Below are 21,695 nucleotides of genomic sequence, written 5' to 3'. Positions count from 1 at the left end.
TTTTTACTTTTCATAATGCGGGAGAGAGACAGCCCACCATGTGGTGTGGACCACAGTAATTTAGCGCACATTACGTAGGATGATTTTTCAATTCGCCTTTCGCATTCTCATTTTTCCTAACAAGGCTAAGGAGTATTCTAGATTTAGTAACTGAGGAGTAATCTAGATTTAGTAACTGAGGAGTAATTATATACAATTTAATATTAATTTTCTTTTTTTATTGATTAATACTTCTATAGCAACGTACGAACCGATTATACTATATTTCACAATAGTTCACATAAAATTACGGAGTGATTTTAATTTTGAAGTTCTGTCTGTATTATCTTTGAACTAAATAACCCTATGAATTCGTACCCTAATCATAATTCTTATTTTATACTTTTGAAACAATAAGTATACAATTCTTTTATATATATATATATATGTGTGTGTGTGTGTGTGTGTTTTCAATACATAATTTAACAAAATTTTAAAAATAAAGATTATCTTTTAATTAGAAATATCTCAAATCAAAATTTTGAATTTATTAAAATCTAAGAAAGTTATTAAGACATATGATTTAATGACCGAGCCAAAAATATTATTAAGTTATCAGGTTTAATAATTTTATCTATACAAGAGTTAATTTTTAATTAAAGATTTTTGACTGTATTAAAATGAAGAATAAGTTAGATGATAAAAAAATATAAATCTTAATACAACATAAAATAATATATATATTTTTTTAATTTTTTTTAGTTTATTAGAACAACAAAGACAACAATTTTGGCAGACGAAGGACAAGACAACAGGTAAAACAAAATATTAGAAAATTCTACTAATAAAAAAAAAAAAAAATGTGCCAAGCACTTGCCACTGATACTGCTGATACCTTCCAACGTGGCTCCCTCTGCAGCAACTCGCCCCCGTTAAACTTAAATAAAATATTATTAAATGCACAGCACCCCCGCGTCCCTCTGCCGCTCCGCGTTTCATTTCTCCCTCAATCAATTACGAAAAACTAAATTATAACTCTGTTGTAGCTCTTAATTATATACTTACATAAATATAGCATGACGTCGCCAAAACACCCGCCGGAATTATCGGACCGCCAAGCAACGGCGGTGATAGTCCAACCGTCCTCCCCGAGATTCCCACTATCTTCTCCAACGACCGGTGGGGCCCACCGCAAGATCGGGATCGCCGTGGATCTGAGCGACGAGAGCGCGTTCGCCGTGAAATGGGCGGTGCAGAATTACTTGCGCCCGGGGGACGCCGTGGTTCTGCTGCACGTGCGTCCCACGAGCGTGCTGTACGGTGCGGACTGGGGCGCGATAGAGGTGTCGTTGGAAATGAGCGAGTCGGAGGAGTCGCAGCGGAAGCTGGAGGATGATTTTGATCAGTTCACGACGACTAAAGCCAACGATCTGGCGCAGCCGCTGGTGGAGGCGCAGATACCGTTCAAGATCCACATAGTGAAGGATCATGATATGAAGGAGAGGCTGTGTTTGGAGGTGGAGAGGCTGGGGCTGAGTGCGGTGATTATGGGAAGCAGAGGCTTTGGTGCTGCAAAGAAGAGTAGTAAGAGTAGGCTAGGGAGTGTGAGTGATTATTGTGTGCATCACTGTGTTTGTCCTGTTATTGTTGTTAGGTTTTCTGATGACAAAGACGCTGCTGATGGTGATGCTGATGCTGCCTCCAAATCCGATGGAGTGAAACTTGGTCGAGAGAATGAGCTCTGTACGGTTGCGGAAGAGGATGAGCAGGAGTACCATGATGCTTTCGATAAACATTCAGGTTTCTTTTACAATTTCATCCTACTTTCAACGTCAAATGCTTCAAGTTTTCTTTCATTTTTGTTTCCCAGATTATGGTCTTTATTGCGATTGTTGCCTCATTTTTAATTGTGGTCTAGGCAGTTCTTATTGCTGATATTGACAGTGTATAATAATTATTCATTATAAAATTTTCACTCCTTGTATATACTTACAGGTTTCTGTTTAACTGAAGATCATTTTGTATGATGATCAGTGTTTCAGTCCTGACATTGTGTTGCTATAGAGTATCAGTTGTTAACCATGTTTTTCTTGACCATTTTTCATTTTGTTGCATCAAATGGTTAGTCCCAGAAATTAGCAATTCTGGATCATTCTATTTGGATGAAAGGGAAAATGAGGACACTCTAGTTTTAGTTCATAGTGCTTTAAGTTTTTAGAGACTGTTGCCTTTGTCATATGGAAATGTCCCTTTTTTTTTTTTTTTTGGTTGGGCAAGTATGCATAATTTTTATTTTCCTGTTTACAGTCCATAAAAGGTGTTGCAGTTTTGTATCAATTTATCTTCTTCAAAATACTTCTATTTCTAGGGCACCTCCTTTCCCAAGTTGTAAACTCTTTTTTTTTTTGTTTTTCCTGCTGATAGTCCATTTAGAATTGCTGATGTGTCTTATTCCGAAAAAAGAAAGAAGATGCACTCCTAGATTCCGCATCATTTTAAGTATTGTCTGTTTGTGGTCAGTTCATCTGTTACAATGTAATTTATCGTTTCCGCTTCATTCATGCATTTGTCGGTACTTCACTTATGCAAAAAAATTATTTTTCATCTCAGCATTTCAAGATAAGTTAATGGGCATTGTATTCAAAGCACATGCAGTGCAACAATCTTTCTTTCCTTGACCCTCCCATTTAATTAAATTTCATGGCACCATTGCAAGCACTATTTCAAAGTTCCAGGTTTTGGGGACATGTCTACTTTGAAAGTGTAGTTTAGAAACAGTTTCAACCTTTTTCCGGGTTTTGAGTTCAGTATTCCAACATTCATGATGCAAATTCAGCATCCATTTGGACTTATTAACAATTTGATATCTAGGAAATCAAAGGGAATTTAATTTTCTCCTTTTTTTTAAATGAAGACAAGAAACAAGAAGTAACAGAAACTGGATTTAAGGTCCGATAATTGAATTCTTACGTCACTTTTACTATATAGTTGTTTGGTGGAGCACTTTCATTCGATTCTTTTTTGGTATGAAGATCAATATGGAATCTTCTATCTTGTGAAGTATCTTCTGTGTAGAAATTAATTGTTGCTTTAACCGTTGAAGTATTGTGTCCTTTTGTGAGTGGCCTAGGGTTGGAGGGATCTCTCTCAAGTAAATCCTTACAAGAGCTGCTTTTATTGTTTTGTTGATTTCTTCTTGAATTGGGACTTTGGGTAGACATATATCTTTATGAGGCTTCATTAGTCTTGAGAATAATTTTGTCCTTTAGAAAAAGTTCTATAGCAACCAGTGTTCCTCATTGATGCAAAAAGAGTTTGTTACTGAGTTCTTGCTTCTATTCAATGATAGATTCTTGAATCCATGTTGGTTTTGTTACAATATTAAATATATGAGAATATATGGACTTGTAATTATATCTACTGTCATAAACAGTAATCAGGTTTTAGTTCTAGGTTCCTGAAATATTTGTATATGACCAAAACTCAAAAGGGAATTGTAACTTGGATTTCTATTAGAATCTTAAATTTTAATGTGAATTGTGTATGTTTCTGCAAAAAGCAAAGCAACTTCAGAAGATGAGGGCAAACTTGGTACAGCGAAGTATGAATTTTGAATGTGAATGTCCTGATCCTGTCATGTTTGCCTAAGAGTGAGTGAAGTAAAATGGGGACAGAAGGTTTTTGTTTTCCTTTTGGTTGTTTCTTTTACTAAAATGGGGGATCATGGCAAATGCAGCATCATTCTGAGAACTGCTTATCTGAGTGATAACTTCAAGGATAATATTGGTGATTGTGGTCTCTGTGATGCTTAGTTTAAATGAAAAAATGTGTGAAAATGTAGTGAAGCAACCAGTTTTATCAAACAATGAATTTTCTATTAGCAAATACCACGTTGCACTGATTCATGCATCCAGACATTTGCTAGAATGACAAGCATACTGCAGTGACAACAGTGTTTCTCTGATACTCTGTTATTCAAAGTATTTGCAGACAATTGGAATATTTGTTGGAGCATCTTGAGCATGCAAAATTTGTTAGTTGATAATATTTTTTTGTATTTTCTCTATGTTCAGACTAAGTATTTCTGCAGGTTGCCTTGCAGTTTTGGTACCCTCTTAGGATTGGTAGTTCATTATTGTTGAGGCTGGAGATTTTGAATCCGTGAATAAGAGATAAATGAGGACTATGGGTTAGTGATGGAATCTTTGTTGTGGTGTGTGGTTGCCACTTTCCATTGAGATGATGATATCGAAGAATGTTGGTGTTGCAATCTCAAGTTGTGGAGACTGCCTTCTACTGTTGGTGAAAATATGGTTCCTGAAGTTGTGGGTTCCCTAACAAAAAAGCGAGATAGATTGACATTCCTTGATTTTTTATGACTATCTTTGCTTGTAGGCAAACTATGTAGGAAGACTGTTTCATATAGATTCATCTAGTTCATATTGCTAGAACATTGCTCGTGTTTTAGATGGTATAGTGGGTAGGTACTGGTGGACAACTTTTTAATGGTGAAAAACTTTGATGTTTATGATACTAGTATATTTCACTCCCAACTGGTGTAGAGCCAACTAGTAGAGGCTAAAACGAAAGTTAATGGTATGCACTAAGTGCCGGAATTGTTCTCCCCTCTCCGTCTATTTCCATTCTCTTTTGGTTCACCTTTAGTCATGTGTACTGCAATCGTTGTCCCTTTTTTTTAAAGTGAAACTTGATATTGAGAGCAATATTTCATTTGTCACAGATATTGAGAAAGCTTCTTGAGCAGATAAGGAGACGCCAGGTTTCAAAAATTGGAGGGGTGCTTGTGGGTGTGTGAACATGTCTTGTGAATAAGTGTGGAAGCAGTTGATTATGTTTTCTTCATTTGCTTGTTGCCTTGAATACCTGTGAAGTTTGGATAACAAATCATTTCTTTTGGTTCCTTCTTGGTATTTTAGTGTAAGTAGTGTTTACCCTTTTTTTAATCTTGTAATGGAAATTGTCTATTAGAAACCTTTCTACCAGTTTGCAACTTTAAGCTTTTAGTTTTAATACATAATATATGTGATACTGCTGCTGTAAATGGGGTTTGGTATCTCATGTGTTTTCGGTACTGGTTTGGAAGTAAGGTGATTTTGCATTTGGATTCTAGCATTGTAGCATGTCATACCCACTGTTATAATGACTTTATCCACATTGCTCTTAATGTTTAGAGACAAGAAAAATTGAGAAAAAAGATGAGAGAAAAATGTTTGTCATGAGATGACTTGCGACACTGTTATAAGGTGAGAAGCTGATTTCAAGTGTCGTTGTCTTATAAAGAAACAAGCCTGATGTTGGATGCAAAGAATGACAAAATGTTACACGGGGGTGCAAGATGTGGCTTCAGGGGGTTCCAGCATTGATGGTATGATCTTCAGCCTCCCAGAATTTGTCTCCAGGGAAAAAATATTAAAAATTAAAATGTGCGCGCACCACACACAGAGAGACACGGACGGAAGAGTAACTGAGAGTGAGGGATATCGAAGGTCCTTGAGCTTTTCGGGAAGGTCAAAAGCATTTGATGTGCTATATACGAAACGATAATTGCTGGCTGCATATGGATATGGAATGTAAACAAATGTGAAACTCTCAGAGAATCTCCTACAAATGGAAGCACTCTGAGCCTATGCTTTCTGTATTTGGGTGAATTAAATATTTATATGTCATGCATGCAACTCGAATTAATTGGAATTTGGAAGAGGTATGTATTTATATTCTCTATATAAAGAGAGTACAAGTGGCTATAATTGCAAGAGAAAAAAGGGGGGCCAATGTTCTTTGAGAAGAATAATTAAATTTGCGGCTATCATATGTTGACTCAAAATATCTATGGTAGGTCGTTGTAGCTAGTAATGGAATCCTAACCTATTATCATTCCAAAGGGGGATCCAATATTTCCAAATATCTATTTGATTTTATCCATAGGATACTTACGATTTTAGAACATATCGCATAACCACTTAAATTTTCTCCTTTATTGATTCCTTCTTTTTTGTCCAAGCCTTTATCATGAATAATGACTCTGTTTTAAGGAACAGAGATCGATATCAACTTGCAATTAAAATACAAATCCATGGGTTATGGTAATCACGTGGAGGTGTCGAATTATCACTTAAGGACTACTAAATAAATCAAGAGTGATGGTCGGTTGTGTTGATAGATCTGATAAGGAGATGAAATGTTTATTGTGAAAATTATCTTGAGATTATAATCCAAAGATTCCTGTTTAAGAATTAAGATTACCATAATAATAAAAAAAAGACTCTTTATTCTAATGGAGACTATTTCTCTGTCTTCCTCTGTTGGTTCAGGTTCAGGTTGTTGATTGACAAAAGAACGTTTGACAATCTTCCATTAAAGTTGCATGTTACTGGATACTTGGCAGAGAAATAGGCCATTTTAAAGCCCAGATCGAACCTTCCAATTTAAAATATTAAAAAAAGAAAAAGAAAAAGTGTAGCTTGAGAGCCACAAGTCCAACTGTAAATGAAAACCATTCGATAATTTATTATGATCTCAGCGTTTCAAAGGAATGGAATGTACCTTGAATTTTCACTGGTGTGCAAAAGGGTTCTCAAAAACAGAAGCACAACCAAAAAACTTGTGGCGCATGCTAAAGAAACAATGAATACCACCTTCCTCTCTAGAATTAAAAAGTTCAGTGGTTTTGGTTGATTGTTCACTTGTATTTCATCGGTCTAAGGATGAATCCAAATTGGAGACTTAGCCAATTATATCCACATTCTTTGTAGAACTAGGGTCCCACTCTTTTTTTTCCCCCACTTTTTGTCTTGGAACTCAATGCATTCATGATAATGGCCTGGCCATTACCCGATATTTCGTGTGCTTTATGAATGGGCATTTGCTAATGGCAGCATTATGTGTGGCAATGAAATATCCAGCAAGTGACCCGGAATTAAGATAACATGGAGGTTAATTTTTAAGGTACAAACTCATATAAACATCAAAGAACATTACATGAAAGATATTGAAGAAAGGATGTGAATCTTTAGGACTCAAAAAGAGACAACATCGATCATCAATGTAATAAGACTTGAACTAGATAACTTAAAAGTCAAATACCTCATCATCTTAAGCAGCTATTAGTCAATGAAAATGCCATCAACAACTCCCGAAATTTCTCTTTCTCTTTTGGCCCATGAGATGTGATGAATCATTATTCTTGCTATCTCAGAAAAATGGATTGATTAACTATATTGGTCTTCGATCTTGACGCTGCTTCACTTCTTTTTTAGTTCATCATTAGCCCAGAAGGTACTTAAAGCAAGCTGAGATATACATAGATGTATTTCAAAAGTATGGATTCTTGTTTTGTTGAGAAGATGATGAGTACCCTTGATGATAATCCTGCTTCAAGAACAATTTAATAATATTAATGGAAGATTTCAAGTTTGCCAAGAAGATCTAGTAAGATTCAGGAGTAATAGAAACAACATACTTGACGAGAATGAAACTTTGTAATCTCATTACGCACATGCTTCAAAGAGAATGACATCTGGGATTCAGAATAAGTGCCCTCTCCACCATTACAAAACTTACTTGCAAATTCTTGATCACTTGTTGAAGAGCTTGAAACTTGAGGCGGCGGTGTCGATGACCATGGCACAACTTGATTTTCTTCATCATCATCTTCATCTTCATCACCCCCATCATCATCATCATCTTCTTCTTCATTGGCATCATCATAATCATCATCAGTATATGTTTCTCCACGATTCGTTTCTTCTCTAGAAGTAGAACCACTGCCGTCACCAACACAAACATTGCAGACAGATATAGTGGGGCCGAGTTTTGGCCCTGAGCCATTCCAGGGAGTTAAAGATTGACAGACATGACAAAGAAGAGTTCTTGAATGCTTAGCCACTAAAAAATTGGCACCATGAACTTTGGTGTCACAGTCCCAACACAGGCTAGCTTGATCAGATTCACAGAACATCTTGGCTGGAGACCCACAGAGCTCACACTTTTTCATTTTCAAAGAAAACTAAAGAGATTTTAATCTTACACTTGCTACTCCAAACCAATATGTTATATACCCCTGTTTTGCTCTTGTCTATGTTAGACAACCTTGTGCTTAAAGCTTAACTAAACACATGGTTCAGGGATCAGGGCAACTTGCAGTTAGTTAATATTTGACTATTTTGCCCCCTTCAAAATGGATTTTTTTTTTTTTTTAGTTTTTGACCACGAAATATCCTGGGGAGGGCTCCAACTGTAGGAGGCACCTTTAAGCCCGTACCACAACCCAGACTAGAAGTCCCCGCTCGAACCGAGAGGCACATGTTCTCCCAACAAAGGCGACTTCCCTGCGACTCGAACTGGGGAGCAAACTCAATCAAGCCACTTAAGGGGACTCCATTGCCAGTGGAGCCAACACTTTGTTGGTTCCAAAATAGATTTTTAATAATTGGTTATTAGACCATTCAAGAACTCCTTTCCAAAAATTCTTTAAATAAAAATAAATAATCTTATTTTAATTAAATTTTTTCTTTTATTAAAATAATAATAATTGTAGCACTTTTTTTCTTTAATAATGATGAGGTAAAAAATATATCACTAATTAAAAAGAGATAAATCACCTTTGAGACAAGGACAATCTCATTTGAAAAATCTTAAAAGTTTAAATCGACGTGGCTCTTTAAATGAAATGTAAAATTTCATTTGAAAATGCTTTTATCAATCAAATAATGGAGTGATTAAATTAACGAATTTGATGTATTAAGTTAAATCTGTACTTCCTTAGGTGTGTGTTTGGTGAGCTATTGGATATTGGAAATTGAATGCCCACTTAGATCTTCCCACGTCACATGATATCCACAAGGTGTTTTAGTTCCGATGCTAACATGGATGTCAAGCACTGGACCTAACTTGACTTGCTTCTTAATTTGCTTCAATCTTCTGGCTGAAATTATTTCCACTAATCACTTTCTTCTCTGTATTTAGACACATATCGAAAATGAAATATAAGACTCTAGCCCTTTTGGCATTATTATTGTTTTATCTTGTTCAAGTATTTCAAATGATGGTGCCCGGTGACGTTGACACATGTCGACCCATTCGAGTTTCGAGATAGATTGTATAAAATTATAAATTATCATTAACTGTCTGAATTTTTCAAATTGGGTCGTTAGGATGTGTGGATTTATTTTGATGTGTCCGTGGTCAGGAAGCTCATTACGGGTTAATCTCAAGTAAAAAGTTATTTAATTTTATGCTTTGTTTTGTTTGGTTTTGTTGGTGTTAGTGTCTAACCCTTGAGTTCAACTGCTATTTAAGACTCTAATATGTGTGGCTCCTAGGCCATGACCATCTAAGTCTTAATAAATTGCCGGATACAGTTGGATACCTAAGGTGCCACTGAACTTGTTCCCATTGTCATATCATAGAACACATCGAAACCCAGTTTTTAGAATGGTAAAAATCAATCTACTTTGCTGAATAACAATAGCAACTTTAATGCATACTTGCATCCATCGACGTGAATATTTTGTTGCAGATCACGGGTAATTAAATGTTCAAAAAACCTTCAACGTTCCGGATATGTTTAGATTAGAAATTCAATTAAAGAATTATATCTGTTTGTGCTATTAGATTGAGTGTTTTTTGGTTTGTTTTTGAAATATCTTCACAAATTAGACTGGAGTATATGTACCCACGAAGGCACTGATACTTTTGTCAATATTTATTTTATGAACTTATATAGATATGAGATCTTATTTCTCTTACTTGGGTGAGAAAAATTAGCCAAAAGTCCTTTCTAAATCTTTTTGGCTTGTATTTATAGATCGAAAGAAGCAGACTTGGTGAGAGATTTAATTTTAGATTTAAATTTTCACTATTCATCATTTTATTTTACCTTATGTCGTAAGATTTGTTAACCATTTTTGTCTTTATTTCAACCATTGACATGTGATTTTGTTAGTAATCACGTGTCACTTATTGATAATGTTTTGGGTTCGATTTATAAATTTTGAAGTTTAATATAAGTTGTCATGTGATATTTATATTGTCACGTATTTGTTGTGTCTTAAACCCCTGATTGGAGTAATATGAAGACTAGAGGTGGCAAAAATACCCGTCCGGTCTGGACCTGGACTGTACCCGGGCATTGTGGGCCGAGTATTACCCGGCCCGGGTATGAAGCCGGGTCGGTCTTGAACATCACTTGATAAACCCGGAACCCGGATTTTATTAAAAAAATATTATAAAATATATATTATTTTAAATATTTATATTTATTTGACTAATTTATTATACATATATAAAGTTTTAAGCACTTAAAGTTTATATTTTCATGTCAAAATTTATTGAAATAAATTTAAAACTTATAAAATTACCAAAAAATAAAAAATATATATACATATAATATTAAAAAATATAAAATTCGGGTACCCGAATTAAAACCCGACCCAGACCCAGATTCGGACCGGTTGCATCCGGGCGGGGTCCGGTCATTGTAGACCGGACCCTGCCCGGTGTTTTGCCATCCCTAATGAAGACATCCTTTCATGTGTTTTTATTATATTTTTTATAGACATTTGGTATAGAGTAAGTGGTTATACTCTTTGCCATTTACACTGACAATCAAATAGAATGCAGGGAATTAAACCGTGTGTGTTGTAAGATTTTAATTCTGAAATAGATTTTGACTCTGAAACATCTTTCCCGTTGAGTAAAATTATAAATCCTCTGCGTGAAGATAAAATTTCAAATATAGGATTGTATGAATGACAGATACAACTCACGTAGAGTCCCCATCAATGGTGATGATGTTGACTGATCAGTCAAAATGATCTTTTCATGGACATAAGTGGCAAGCATGCCCTCCATTGAATGTGTGCAGCCCGTGGCCAGAAAATTGTTTCCCTTTTCTGTTAGGAACAGTTTCAACCAGAGAATTGTTTCCATTTTACGTTGGGGCCGGGCGTCTTCTTCCACCAAACAATTTGTTTCCGTTCCTCTTTAATTTGCAAAAAATGGTAGCCACATGGCAACATGTATTTGGTTCAGCAGAAGTGATATGTATCCTCATTCTTCCCGTATTAATTTTGAAGTTGCGATGCATGACTCGGCTGGGCTTGGCTCGTTGAAGCCCATTTGTTAGTTAATTTGTGAATATACGAAAACAGCAGATGATCGGGTAATGCTGATATCGTCCTGCGGGCATAGATATGTAATGTGTCCACAATCACTGCGCGATGATTCAAACCATCAAAGGTGGTCAGATAAAGCCGTTCAAGGAGGATGATTGGAGGTTAGGTCACAGATAGGTGCCATCTCAACTGCGTTGTTACGGCTTAAGAAGAGTGATATACCTATATCTAATTAATAATTAACATGCATTACAAAGTAATGTATATATATAGCCAGAGACATAAAGATTCAGAAATAATAAGGAAGGAAGCTCTAGATGATGAGCAAAGTACAATTTAAAAATCATCAACATTTAAAGCTTCTAAGAACAAATTGGTAGAATTTTTCATCAAGCCAGGACTCAACCTAAACATCAAAGTACAAAACTCCATTTCGTTCAAAGCCCCGTCTCCGTCAAGATCACCTTCTCTCAACATGCACATCAACTCTTCGTCACTCATGTCTTGTAATCCAAGCAAGGCAGAGTTCTTCTTCAGGCTCTCAAAAGTGATCAAACCTTTGCCCTCATCCATTAGCAAACGAAACCCGTTAGACAGCTCCTGCATGAACCCTTCAGCTCCCAATTTCTCGACCATGGCAGGAAAGAAATCTTCAAACACAACCCCACTATTTGCAGACGCCATTGTTCAATAATTAAGGCTAGAGCTAGCTTTGAACAACTAATTACTACTGAAATGTGAGAACTGAGAATGCGGGTGCGGTGTATTTATAATATACGTAAAGTGTGCGATGTGTAAATTAAGAGAAATACAAAGGAAAGCTTAAGGGGAAAGAAAAAAAATGAGGAAAAAAAAAGGCGTTCTAGGAAAGAGTGGAGAGATGAATGACAACGAAGGTACAGGTAAGTTGCAGAAGCTGTAGAAGTTGCCGGCATTTTGCTGAGTATGATTCGTCTACTGAAAAGGGTTCTCCTTCCTCGAAGTTGCATGGGAAGGTGCCACCAGGTTTATTTTTGGTCATGGCAAGCGTTTTCCTATTCATAAGGTAAAATCATTAAAGTTTTGTTTTGGACGGCAATTTACTAAAACGCCATGCTACAACTTTAATTGGTATTGTTTCCAGACAGGAATTTTTTATTTTTTATTTATTTTTAATTATACATAGCCTGACACCTTCCCAAAATGTGTGTACACATTGCCGCCAAAAACATAGCGTTAGCCTTGTAGGGTAGAAATAGAAATGGTCTTTGCTTTATATGATATTAAATAGAAACTTAAGCTCTAACCTCGGATAAAAGTAAATAGAAACCGTAATTAATATTTTTGAAATTTGAATAAATAATAAAATCGCCTTATAAATTCATTCTAGTGGGACGAAAGTGGAGTGCATATCTTTTTTTTTTTTTTTTTTTTTTTTGCAATAGCTAACTAAGAGTATAGTTAAAATAGAATAAAATAAGATTTGATTTAAGTTACTGCCATTTACTACTGCGATGCGAAAGTTGTGCGTAGCTTCGATGAAGATGAGTTAGGTCACTGGTCAGTACTATTGGCTCTTTCCTGAGTCTTGACATGCACGTGAGCCCCCTCGATGATGAAGATATTTTGTTTGTTTGTTTTTTATTTTCTTCTTTTGGGTAATGCATGGGGTAGTGTGTATGTTTGATTTTTTTAAAAAAATTATTTATATATAAATGTTTAATAAGTTAGAGATGTTAGCAGGTTGATGAAATTCTCTCCCCATCCCCATCTCTCTCTTTTCTTTTCTTTTCTTTTTTTTTTTATGAATGTTTTTTTTTTTTTGAAAAGTAGCGCTTTTCAAGTTTTTCTATTAAGTGAATTATCACATAAACTATTATCACTAATTTGAGATGTCAAAGGCTTTTATTTTAGATGGAAGTAGGAAACACCTAGATTGGCTAAATAAATTAGAATTATAGTTTTTGACCTCTTCATACGATAAAGATTATATGCATGGTGAATTTACTGATCTGTAATTAGAATGGGTTAGAATTGTAATGGATTGGAATATAAATTGATTTGAATCAAATTAGGGAATAAAAATAAAAATAAATTATTTACTTTAACTGTAGAAATTGAAATATAAATAAGCTATATTAACATTGATGTGTTTACTCTACCTTAGAATCAATATGAATTATTTCAAATTACTAAAATATCTATAATTTATTATTACCATATTTTTATTATTCATTATAATGATTATGATTATTATTATTATTAAGAAAATTATTGTTAGTGATCATACTAATGGAAAATGATTCTCTTCTAAACTTTTCAAGATTTTCTGACATGTGTCTTTTAGTAGTATTGTATGGGTAAGATTCAACTTTTTTTATTTATTTTTATTTATTAACTACCCATTAGTAATTGAATTATTTGCTCAGAATATGATTAGATCATGAGAGAATTCTGATCTAATACTAATAGTTGTTGTTGTTATTTTCTCTCTTTTTATTTTTTATTATTATTATTTTCTCTCTCTCTTATGCAAATTCTTCGTTACTTCTTCTTCTTCTTGGTTTCTTCTTCTCATTTTTCTTTTGTTTCTATTCTTTATCATTTCTTCTTCTTTTCCATCTTCAAATCAACAATGAAAGACACCAAAGATGCTGCCGAATGAAAGATGACGCAATTTCGAGGTGCTACGCGAGGAGATTTGGGTTTTGGTTGCTTGCTGTGATTTTCGCTTTCATTTTTTGTATTATTTAAATAGAGGAGAAAGTTGTGACAATGTAATTTAAGTGGGGTATTTTATGAAGTTTTTGCTTTGGGAATCAATTTCCATTCCCAATTTCTAAATTTATCAAGGGATGACAATGGGGTGGGGTGGGGGTGGGGAGGCCTACCCCATTCTCCACCCCGTTAGAAATTTTTGCCTCCATTCCCCACCTCATTCCCCAATAAATTTAATGGGGTGGGGATGGAGAATCCCATGTGGGGAATGATTCCCCCATCCCCACCTCATTCCCCATTTATCTATTTTATAATATGTATAAATATATTATTTTAGTAAGTTAAAAATTATAGACTTAAAATAAAATTATCATCATATTATAAAGTATTTAAATTCTTTTAAAAAAAATATCTAAAAGTTTGAAACAATATCTTAAAATGATATTAAAAGTGAAAAATATTTAAAGAGTATAGCACCTTAAAAGAGAAAAGAAAATATAACAATATTTCAGAGTTGAAAAATATTATAGGATTTTATTTCATTCATATCTTGTTTATATTGCATAAAAATTTAAAAAAATTATTAATTGACATTATAATTGATATAATAAAAATTATTAAATAAGAATTAAAAACATATTTATATATAATGGGGATTGGGGTGGGGGTGGGGAGTACAAAACCAAACCTCACCCCATTAAGAATTTGGAGATTATTTTTCCTCCACTCCCCACCCCATTCCCCAAAAATTATTCAAAATTTTTTCCATTTAAGGTGGGGCTCCATGGGACCCCAAATCCGTGGAGGATTTTGCCATCCCTAGGAACCCACCAAAATGAATTTCATTCCTCCTTTTATTTTAACAAGTAAACATGATTACATGAGTTTGATTCTGATTGAAATTAAAGGCACCAGTAATGTATACAATTAAATTCATGCAATCAATATTAAAATTTTGGGTATTGATTGATTCAAATAAAATTTCTCAAGGAGATAAAGAGAATTCAACTTACGCATCATTAATATAATATTGATAACTCTGGAATTTAGATTACAAAATGAAATTTCCCACAAAGTCGCTCCCCTTATATGGTCTGAATTTATATGAAATCAATAATCAGGCACCGGTATGAATTTCTAAAAGTCGGCGATCAATGCTATTTTACAACAGATGCAATGGGAACATGAAGAGAGCTTGCCAACAAGGCGAAGTCTTGTTTCAACTTTCAATATAAATTAAAGAAAGCCTTATAACTGCCTTCCCCTTAATACTAATATCACTAATTTAATATTGAATGTTGAATAGAAATAGAATAATGCAGGCTGCAAGATTTCTTTCTTTTAGGCTTTTAAGATTTTATCAAACATTAGCATAAACGTCAATTCCCTCATCTTGCTATTTCCTTGAAAGTTCCTAAGTCAATGCATGGTTTTGTGGTCTGACAATTAGTATTAATTTAAAGGCCCACTTAAAATTAAGTTCCTTTTATTATTTATTTTTTTATTTTTATCGTAAACAGCTAATACTTCTGTTGTTTTTCATCGTTTCATGATCTTCATTCAGTAATCAATATCAATCATTTTGATACACTTTCCAACCTCAAAGCTATTCAATTAGGGGAGCATTGACCAATCTAGGTTAATTAAAGCTACCCAATTGAAACGTGGAACAGAAATAGATATAAACAAATTATTTTGCCTTAAGAAAAAGTCGACAAATTAATCAAGCTCAAGATTTGAGTTTCATAAAGATCAACAAGAAGCAATTAACTACGTTATGTTATGGAACGTATCAACCGCAGAATTTCAGTAGCCCTTGCTGTGCAGCTATTGTCTTGTTCTTGTTCATATTTTTGCACTGCCATTGATACCATAACATTTTCTAATTTCATAAGAGATCCTGAAACGATCATCTCCAATTGCAGTGTCTTCAGCTGGGATTTTTCAGCCCTAGTTATTTTGACCAATCGCTATGTTGGAATTTGGTACAATGACACCCATGCAACTGTCATTTGGGTAGCCAACAGAAACAAGCCTCTCAACGATTCATCTGGGATCGTCACCATATCTGAGGATGGCAAACTTCTACTTTTGAATGGCCAGGAAGAGGTTCTTTGGTCATCGACTGTTGAAAATTCAGTAACTAAGCCTAAAACAGCCGCTCAGCTTTTAGATTCTGGGAATCTTGTCTTGAGTGACACCTGACGTAGAATAAGCATATGAGAAAGTTTCCAAGACGGATACGCTCTTGACAAATATGAAACTTAGTGATGATGTAAGAACAGATAAGAAAGTGCAGCTGGCATCATGGAAAGGCCCCTTTGATCCATCCATTGGAAGCTTCTCAGTTCTCAGCTGGGATTGATCATTTAAACATTACTGAAGTTTTTATTTGGAACACCCTCACTGGCGAAGCGGTCCATGGAATGGTCGGATATTTATTGGAGTACCTAACATGAATTCTGCTAATGGTGATGGATTTAATTTTGTTGTAGATAATGAAGAAGGAAGAAATAATATCAGTTACCCAATTGCAAACGACCCATTCTCAATCTTTGTCTTGAACTCACAAGGGAAACTTGTGAAAACAAATCGGGTTGATGGGGAGAATGATTGGGGGGTTACTAACTTCATATCCAGAAACCGAGTGCAATGTTTATGGCAAGTGTGCGGCGATTGGAAGATGCAACTCAGAGGAAAAAACCAATTTGCAGCTGCATGAAAGGTTTTGAGCCAAAATGTGGAGGAATAGAAAGAGGAAACTGGAGTAGCGGTTGTGTCAGAAAGAAACAACTCCAATGTGTAAGGATAAGCTCAAGTGGTGAAATTGGCAAAGAAGAGAATTTCTTACCACATTTTTAACATCTTATCAATAAATTAGGAAACAAACTAGAAAAACTCTGCTCATTTGCCATTTCCCACGCATGAAATATTTTGTGTATTAACACATTTTTTTCCTCATGTTACGGATTACACAATTCTTCAAGATCGAATGTTGCAAGAACTTCTGGACCGAAGAAAACACTTCAAGATCATTAGTGGAATCAGTCGAGGTCTCCTTTACCTTCATAGGGATTCTGGACTGCGGATCATACATAGAGATCTAAAGGCAAATAACATCTTATTGGATGAAGAACTAATCCAAAAATTTTAGATTTTGGAATGGCAAGGATTTTTTGAGGCAATCAAGATCAAGCCAACACTGCGAGGGTAGTTGGGACGTGTGCTTGGAGTTAATTCAACTCAATGGTACATTTGGTTTGAGTTGACAATATTTTGATGACATGCAGTGGCTACATGTCCTTTTGAGTATGCAATGGCAGGGCCATTCTCTGAGAAATCATATGTTTTCAGTTTTGGAGTATCGTTGGTAGAGAGAGTCAGCAGTAGAAGATGCCCAAGTTTTAATCCTGAGAATGATTGTTTGAATCTTCTAAGCTTTGTAAGTCTCAACAACTTATTTCATACTGTTGCTCTCACAAGATAGACGTTAAAACCAATGTTTCCCAATACAGGCATAGAAATTGTGAAATGAAGACATCATTGTCACGTTAATGGATCCAGTGCTATTGGAATCAGACTTCGAACTGGAGATTTTAAGATGCATACATGTGGGATTGTTGTGTGTGCAAGAATATGTGCACGATAGGGCAAGCATATCGACTGTTATATCAATGCTTAGTAGTGAAATTGTTGATCTACCAGTTCCAAAGCAACCTGTATTCACAGTAAGGGCAGAGTGCCCTGGATTCCGAGTCCTCTGGGAGTCAACATAGATGTCCTATTAACAACGTTACTGTCACGGCCATTGATGTCCGCTAGCATAGAGGATCTCGAGACAGGTACCTGTTTTCTTTTTCTTTATTTGATATATCTATGTTTGATGACTCTTGATGAGATTTCAAAGCAAGAAGCTGCTCAATTCCTTATTGAAATTTTAAGTATTTTGAAAGGCTAATAGATTAGACGAATTCACATAGATTGAATAATTTTTGTTATTTGATCAAATCTCGAGATTTTTTCTTTCAGTGAACTGTCTAAATGAAATCATCATAAGCAGTTTGTTGGCATTCCAATTGTCCATGACCATGAGTAGGCCGGCACCAGGGCTTTAAATCAGATATATAGCCGAGTTAGCTACTTAAATCAGTCTGTCCTATATATTTACACACACGATGCATCATCCACTTCTGTAAAGCTTAAACGCTGTTTCGTACCCTGTTGGAATTAGTGAATGATGTACGTACTATGTATGTTGATGAAAAAGGACTTCTCTCGCATACAAAAAGACGTCACTTGCACTTAGATTGAACAACGAAAGAATCCCAGACCAATCGCCAGTGGAAATTCCCATGACGCGATAACTTGATGATGCTTGCGCGTATGACGTACATTGTAAAGGAACCAAGGCCGTCCAAACCATCAAATTATTTCATCAGCTCCTATCTCTCAAACAATCCCATTAGTAATTTTAAAATAATTTTGTTCTCTCACTGAGTCACTGTACCACAATGATAGCATCCACCATTACTGCAGAAGGTCACTCAAATGTGTTCTTATTGACTTAGCTTCTTTACGAAGCTCGCTGAGAAGTGAAGCATTGGGGATCTTATAATGAATGTGCTGCGTTGCAATTTTTGTTCCGGAATAGTTTGGACCTAAGTCCTGCGCCGGCGTATATAGCAGCCACAAGATCTTCGTTTTAAAAAGTTGGGGCGGAGCAGAGGTTGTTGATTCTCAGGTGCGAGAAGTTGAAGTATAATGCGCAATAGTAGCTAAGGCTGAATTGTAGATTATGCGCTACAAGACATGCTGTGCTGAAATTGCCCGTGCTTTGTCGAACTAGATTATTAGATATTTGTGTGACAAGCCTGCTACGATTGACGAGCCAGGAAGACGAATGAGCTGCTCAAGCATTGCGATTAATAGGAAAAATAATTATTACTTCAAAAATGGTTTGTCTTTTTTTGTAATTTCATTTAAGGGTAAAATGAAAATTAATGTAAAAAATGATTAGGGTGAGTCTATATGAACTAACTTGGGGATGACCAAAAAGTCTGGCTTGGCCTGGCTCATTACTATAGACTTTTGCTTTGAGCCTCCCACATGAGTACCGGGAGAAAGGTTTAAGAAAAAAAAAATTTGAGGCAGACCCAAATTCTCAATTTTTTAAAAATATAAATATAAATTTATAAATTAGAATAATAAATTAAAATTTTTTTTTTTAAAAAAAGAAAGTCTAAAACTCTAATTTATATATTAGTAATGAATTAAAAAATTTAAAATTATAATACTAAATTCTCTTTTAAGTGTTAATTAATTAACATAGTGCTTAAATTAAAAAAATTCAGTACTAAAAAATTAAATCTCTAAACTTTTACTTGCTTCATTTACTTTTTTTATTGTTTTATTTTGAAATATTTATTTTTTTTGGATTCATTATTGATTATAACAATTTGATTATTATTAACTTATTTCAAATTTACAATAATTTTTAAAAAAATTTAAAAAATAAGTAAAAGTCCAAGCCTAATCCAGCCCAAGCTGGCAATGGACCAGGCTCAAGTACAGCCCTTACACCTCTACGCTAATGGGCTTGGACCTGAGCTTGAAAAAGCTTGGCCCAAGCCCTTAATTTGCCACTCCTACCCGCTAAACTACACATTAAATTCACCTTTAAAAATAACTTTTAATTATTAAAATACCCTAGATCAGATTATCATGATGGACAATAAAATATAGTGTAAAAAAAACAGAATTTTATTATTGAACTCATTTTTATATTTTTCTTAAACCTAAATTAATATTTTTTGTGTGTGTATTTTTTTTAATTAATCTTAAAACACATATAAAGTGAATATGTCACCAAGCCACTAGTGGATTGATTCCCATAATATGGTTTCACCATGTAGTTGCATCTTTTGATTAACTGGACATGCTTTTATCTTAAGTGATGAATGCTTTAATATAATCAATCTTAGTGATAAAAAGAGTTACGGTTTGTTAAACATTTTTTATAACAAAATAAAATAAAATTTCCTTTATGACGAGAGATAGTAAAGTATATAAATAATTTTTTTAAATTTTTTTTTTACATAACTGATTCTTTTACATTCTTTTCTAGTAAAATTCGAGCATTCCATTCGTAAACATTAAAATTTAATAATTTATCAAATTATTTCCTAAATGAACCAAAAAATCATAGAAATCTGCAAAATTTCCAGTTCATCTATGGATTGGATTATACAAATGAAATATTTGAATTAATTATTTTGAACATATATAAATTTATAGTAAATATACTATTATTATACAAATTGAGTTTGGTAAGGGTATGTTGAGTATTTAGGCGGGTTTGTTGAGTAAAATTTAAAATTTCAAAATTTAAGTGTGGGTTTAATTTAGTAAATAAATTTAGTGAATAATTTTGTAGGTTCAAATAGACCTATCAAAATGATTACTGAGACTAGTGAGAGAAATGAAATAGATCAAATGTCACCACTTATTTTTTATTTCCTTTCCATAGCAGTTTCCTAAAGTAAACCCATCCCTAACATCACTCCCTTCAATTATTTGGAATTCGCATAATTATTTCTTTAAATGTTATCACTCTATTAAGGATGTTAACTGGGAAACTGCAAGGAAAGAGTACTTTTTCTTTTCTTTTTTTGTTTTTTCCCCCCCTTAATCCTTGCTTTTAAACAAGTTGAAAAATCTCAAAGTATCTGATGTACTATTTGGATTAAAACAGTACAAATCAAGCAGTGATACTCAACGTGAATGCCAATTACTAAATCACCTATAATATGGATGGTTAGAAGCCTTTCGGAAAAGTAGTGCGAAGCCCATCAAACGTGGTTGGGTACCAAACCTCAACGTGGGGTAAGCCCACAAAGTTCGGTATAGTCATTATTGCAGGCATTTGTTAGGAAAATGAGCGCTATGCTAATAATTGCGCAATTTAAACATGCGAAAATATTCGTTAAACTCATTTTTTAATAGAAAATTATATTCTTAAAATACCCACATTTTATAATCAAAGATAATTTATTATTAAATAGATTTTGGTATGAAGAAAAAAGGAACTAAAACTCATGTAAACACAATAAAATTTGTATTGAGAGTAACATGGGTGCCTCACAAAGCCCAAGGTGCGTTATCTGAGACGGTGTTGGATGAAGTTAGTCAGTTTTGGGAAACCTGGATCTAGAGTGAGGGTTGGCTTGATAGGCCATATTTAACTTGTAAAATTGAGAAGAGAGGTTAGATGTGGAGCCAATGGCGGGCGGTGACCACACTCTGACACTCAAATCAGTTTATGGGCAATATTCTAAGTGTTAAGAGCTTGCCAGCCCTTAACAATGGTGGCTGAAGATTAAAGAAAGCTTCAGCACCTTTTTTGTGTGTGTATTATTGCGAGTATTTATGAGAGAAAAATAGAACTTGAGTGCCTTTATATAGAGTGTCCTGGTCGCCTGCCACCTGGAGAATTTTTTACTGGTCAACCCTAAAGAATATGTCATTCATTTGGCTTGTTATTCATTTGGAGCATTGAGAGCATGAGTGGAGAGCAAGTAGGGCGTTATTTACTTAGTTTATTCTCTTTTACATGTGTCGCATTCATGCGATGATCTTGAATACCTCAGCAGAAGCTGGCTGGAGAATTACTATTTTGGTGTGGTGTCCTTTAATTTTTGTAAGGGTCCAACTGTCTTTTTTTTATTTTTTTGAGAAATTATCAGCCATATACCCTTAAATGACACATATATCAAACGTGTGTGAATACTTTTCAAGTGTATCACTCGTATACCTTAAGTTGACAAAACACTTCTGCCGCCCACTAATTTGTTAACTTCTGTTTGTAAGCGCTTACATCATCAGGGT

At 34.6% G+C, this 21,695-nt stretch overlaps 3 protein-coding genes across 7 annotated transcripts; 1 reads left to right on the top strand and 2 right to left on the bottom strand.

Moving 5' to 3' along the window:
- The first annotated feature begins 841 nt into the window (after positions 1–841).
- On the top strand, positions 842–5,796 carry LOC18052414 (universal stress protein PHOS32). Of its 2 annotated transcripts, none has more exons than XM_024190493.1 (2): positions 842–1,779; positions 5,281–5,796. In XM_024190493.1, exons 1-2 carry the CDS (start codon positions 1,056–1,058, stop codon positions 5,361–5,363), a joined length of 807 nt encoding a protein of 268 aa, XP_024046261.1. In that variant the 5' UTR covers positions 842–1,055; the 3' UTR covers positions 5,364–5,796. The 2 variants fall into 2 exon arrangements, with proteins under 2 accessions (XP_024046261.1, XP_006449181.1); XM_006449118.2 differs by lacking the exon at positions 5,281–5,796 and adding an exon at positions 4,721–5,104 and having other exon boundaries at positions 843–1,779.
- Positions 5,797–6,933: 1,137 nt separating this feature from the next.
- Positions 6,934–8,044, bottom strand: LOC18052413 (zinc finger protein CONSTANS-LIKE 4). Of its 4 annotated transcripts, none has more exons than XM_006449117.2 (2): positions 7,460–8,044; positions 6,934–7,371 (listed from the first exon to the last, which is right to left on the bottom strand). In XM_006449117.2, the coding sequence occupies exons 1-2, from the start codon at positions 7,991–7,993 to the stop codon at positions 7,312–7,314; spliced, it is 594 nt and encodes a 197-aa protein (XP_006449180.1). In that variant the 5' UTR covers positions 7,994–8,044; the 3' UTR covers positions 6,934–7,311. The 4 variants fall into 4 exon arrangements, with proteins under 4 accessions (XP_006449180.1, XP_024046259.1, XP_006449179.1 ...); XM_024190491.1 differs by having other exon boundaries at positions 6,934–7,368; positions 7,496–8,044; XM_006449116.2 differs by having other exon boundaries at positions 6,934–7,368; positions 7,460–8,042.
- A 3,330-nt stretch (positions 8,045–11,374) lies between these two features.
- Positions 11,375–11,936, bottom strand: LOC18052412 (calcium-binding protein PBP1). Its single transcript, XM_006449115.2, has one exon. It carries the CDS (start codon positions 11,796–11,798, stop codon positions 11,451–11,453), a length of 348 nt encoding a protein of 115 aa, XP_006449178.1. The 5' UTR covers positions 11,799–11,936; the 3' UTR covers positions 11,375–11,450.
- Positions 11,937–21,695: the final 9,759 nt, after the last annotated feature.

The sequence above is a fragment of the Citrus clementina genome, unplaced genomic scaffold (genome assembly GCF_000493195.1).
Source record: "Citrus clementina cultivar Clemenules unplaced genomic scaffold, Citrus_clementina_v1.0 scaffold_2, whole genome shotgun sequence".
NCBI classification, from domain to species: domain Eukaryota; kingdom Viridiplantae; phylum Streptophyta; class Magnoliopsida; order Sapindales; family Rutaceae; genus Citrus; species Citrus x clementina.
This window is presented reverse-complemented; position numbering and strand designations above follow the sequence as displayed.

Bases quoted from the DNA above. Each gene is read 5' to 3' on its own strand.
- LOC18052414 (XM_024190493.1), top strand. From the start codon at position 1,056: ATGACGTCGCCAAAACACCCGCCGGAATTATCGGACCGCCAAGCAACG. The intron at 1,780-5,280 runs GTTTCTTTTACA...TGTCTTATAAAG, and splicing joins TGCTTTCGATAAACATTCAG to AAACAAGCCTGATGTTGGAT.
- LOC18052413 (XM_006449117.2), bottom strand. From the start codon at position 7,993: ATGAAAAAGTGTGAGCTCTGTGGGTCTCCAGCCAAGATGTTCTGTGAA. The intron at 7,372-7,459 runs GTATGTTGTTTC...TTGTTCTTGAAG, and splicing joins CAAAGTTTCATTCTCGTCAA to CAGGATTATCATCAAGGGTA.
- LOC18052412 (XM_006449115.2), bottom strand. From the start codon at position 11,798: ATGGCGTCTGCAAATAGTGGGGTTGTGTTTGAAGATTTCTTTCCTGCC.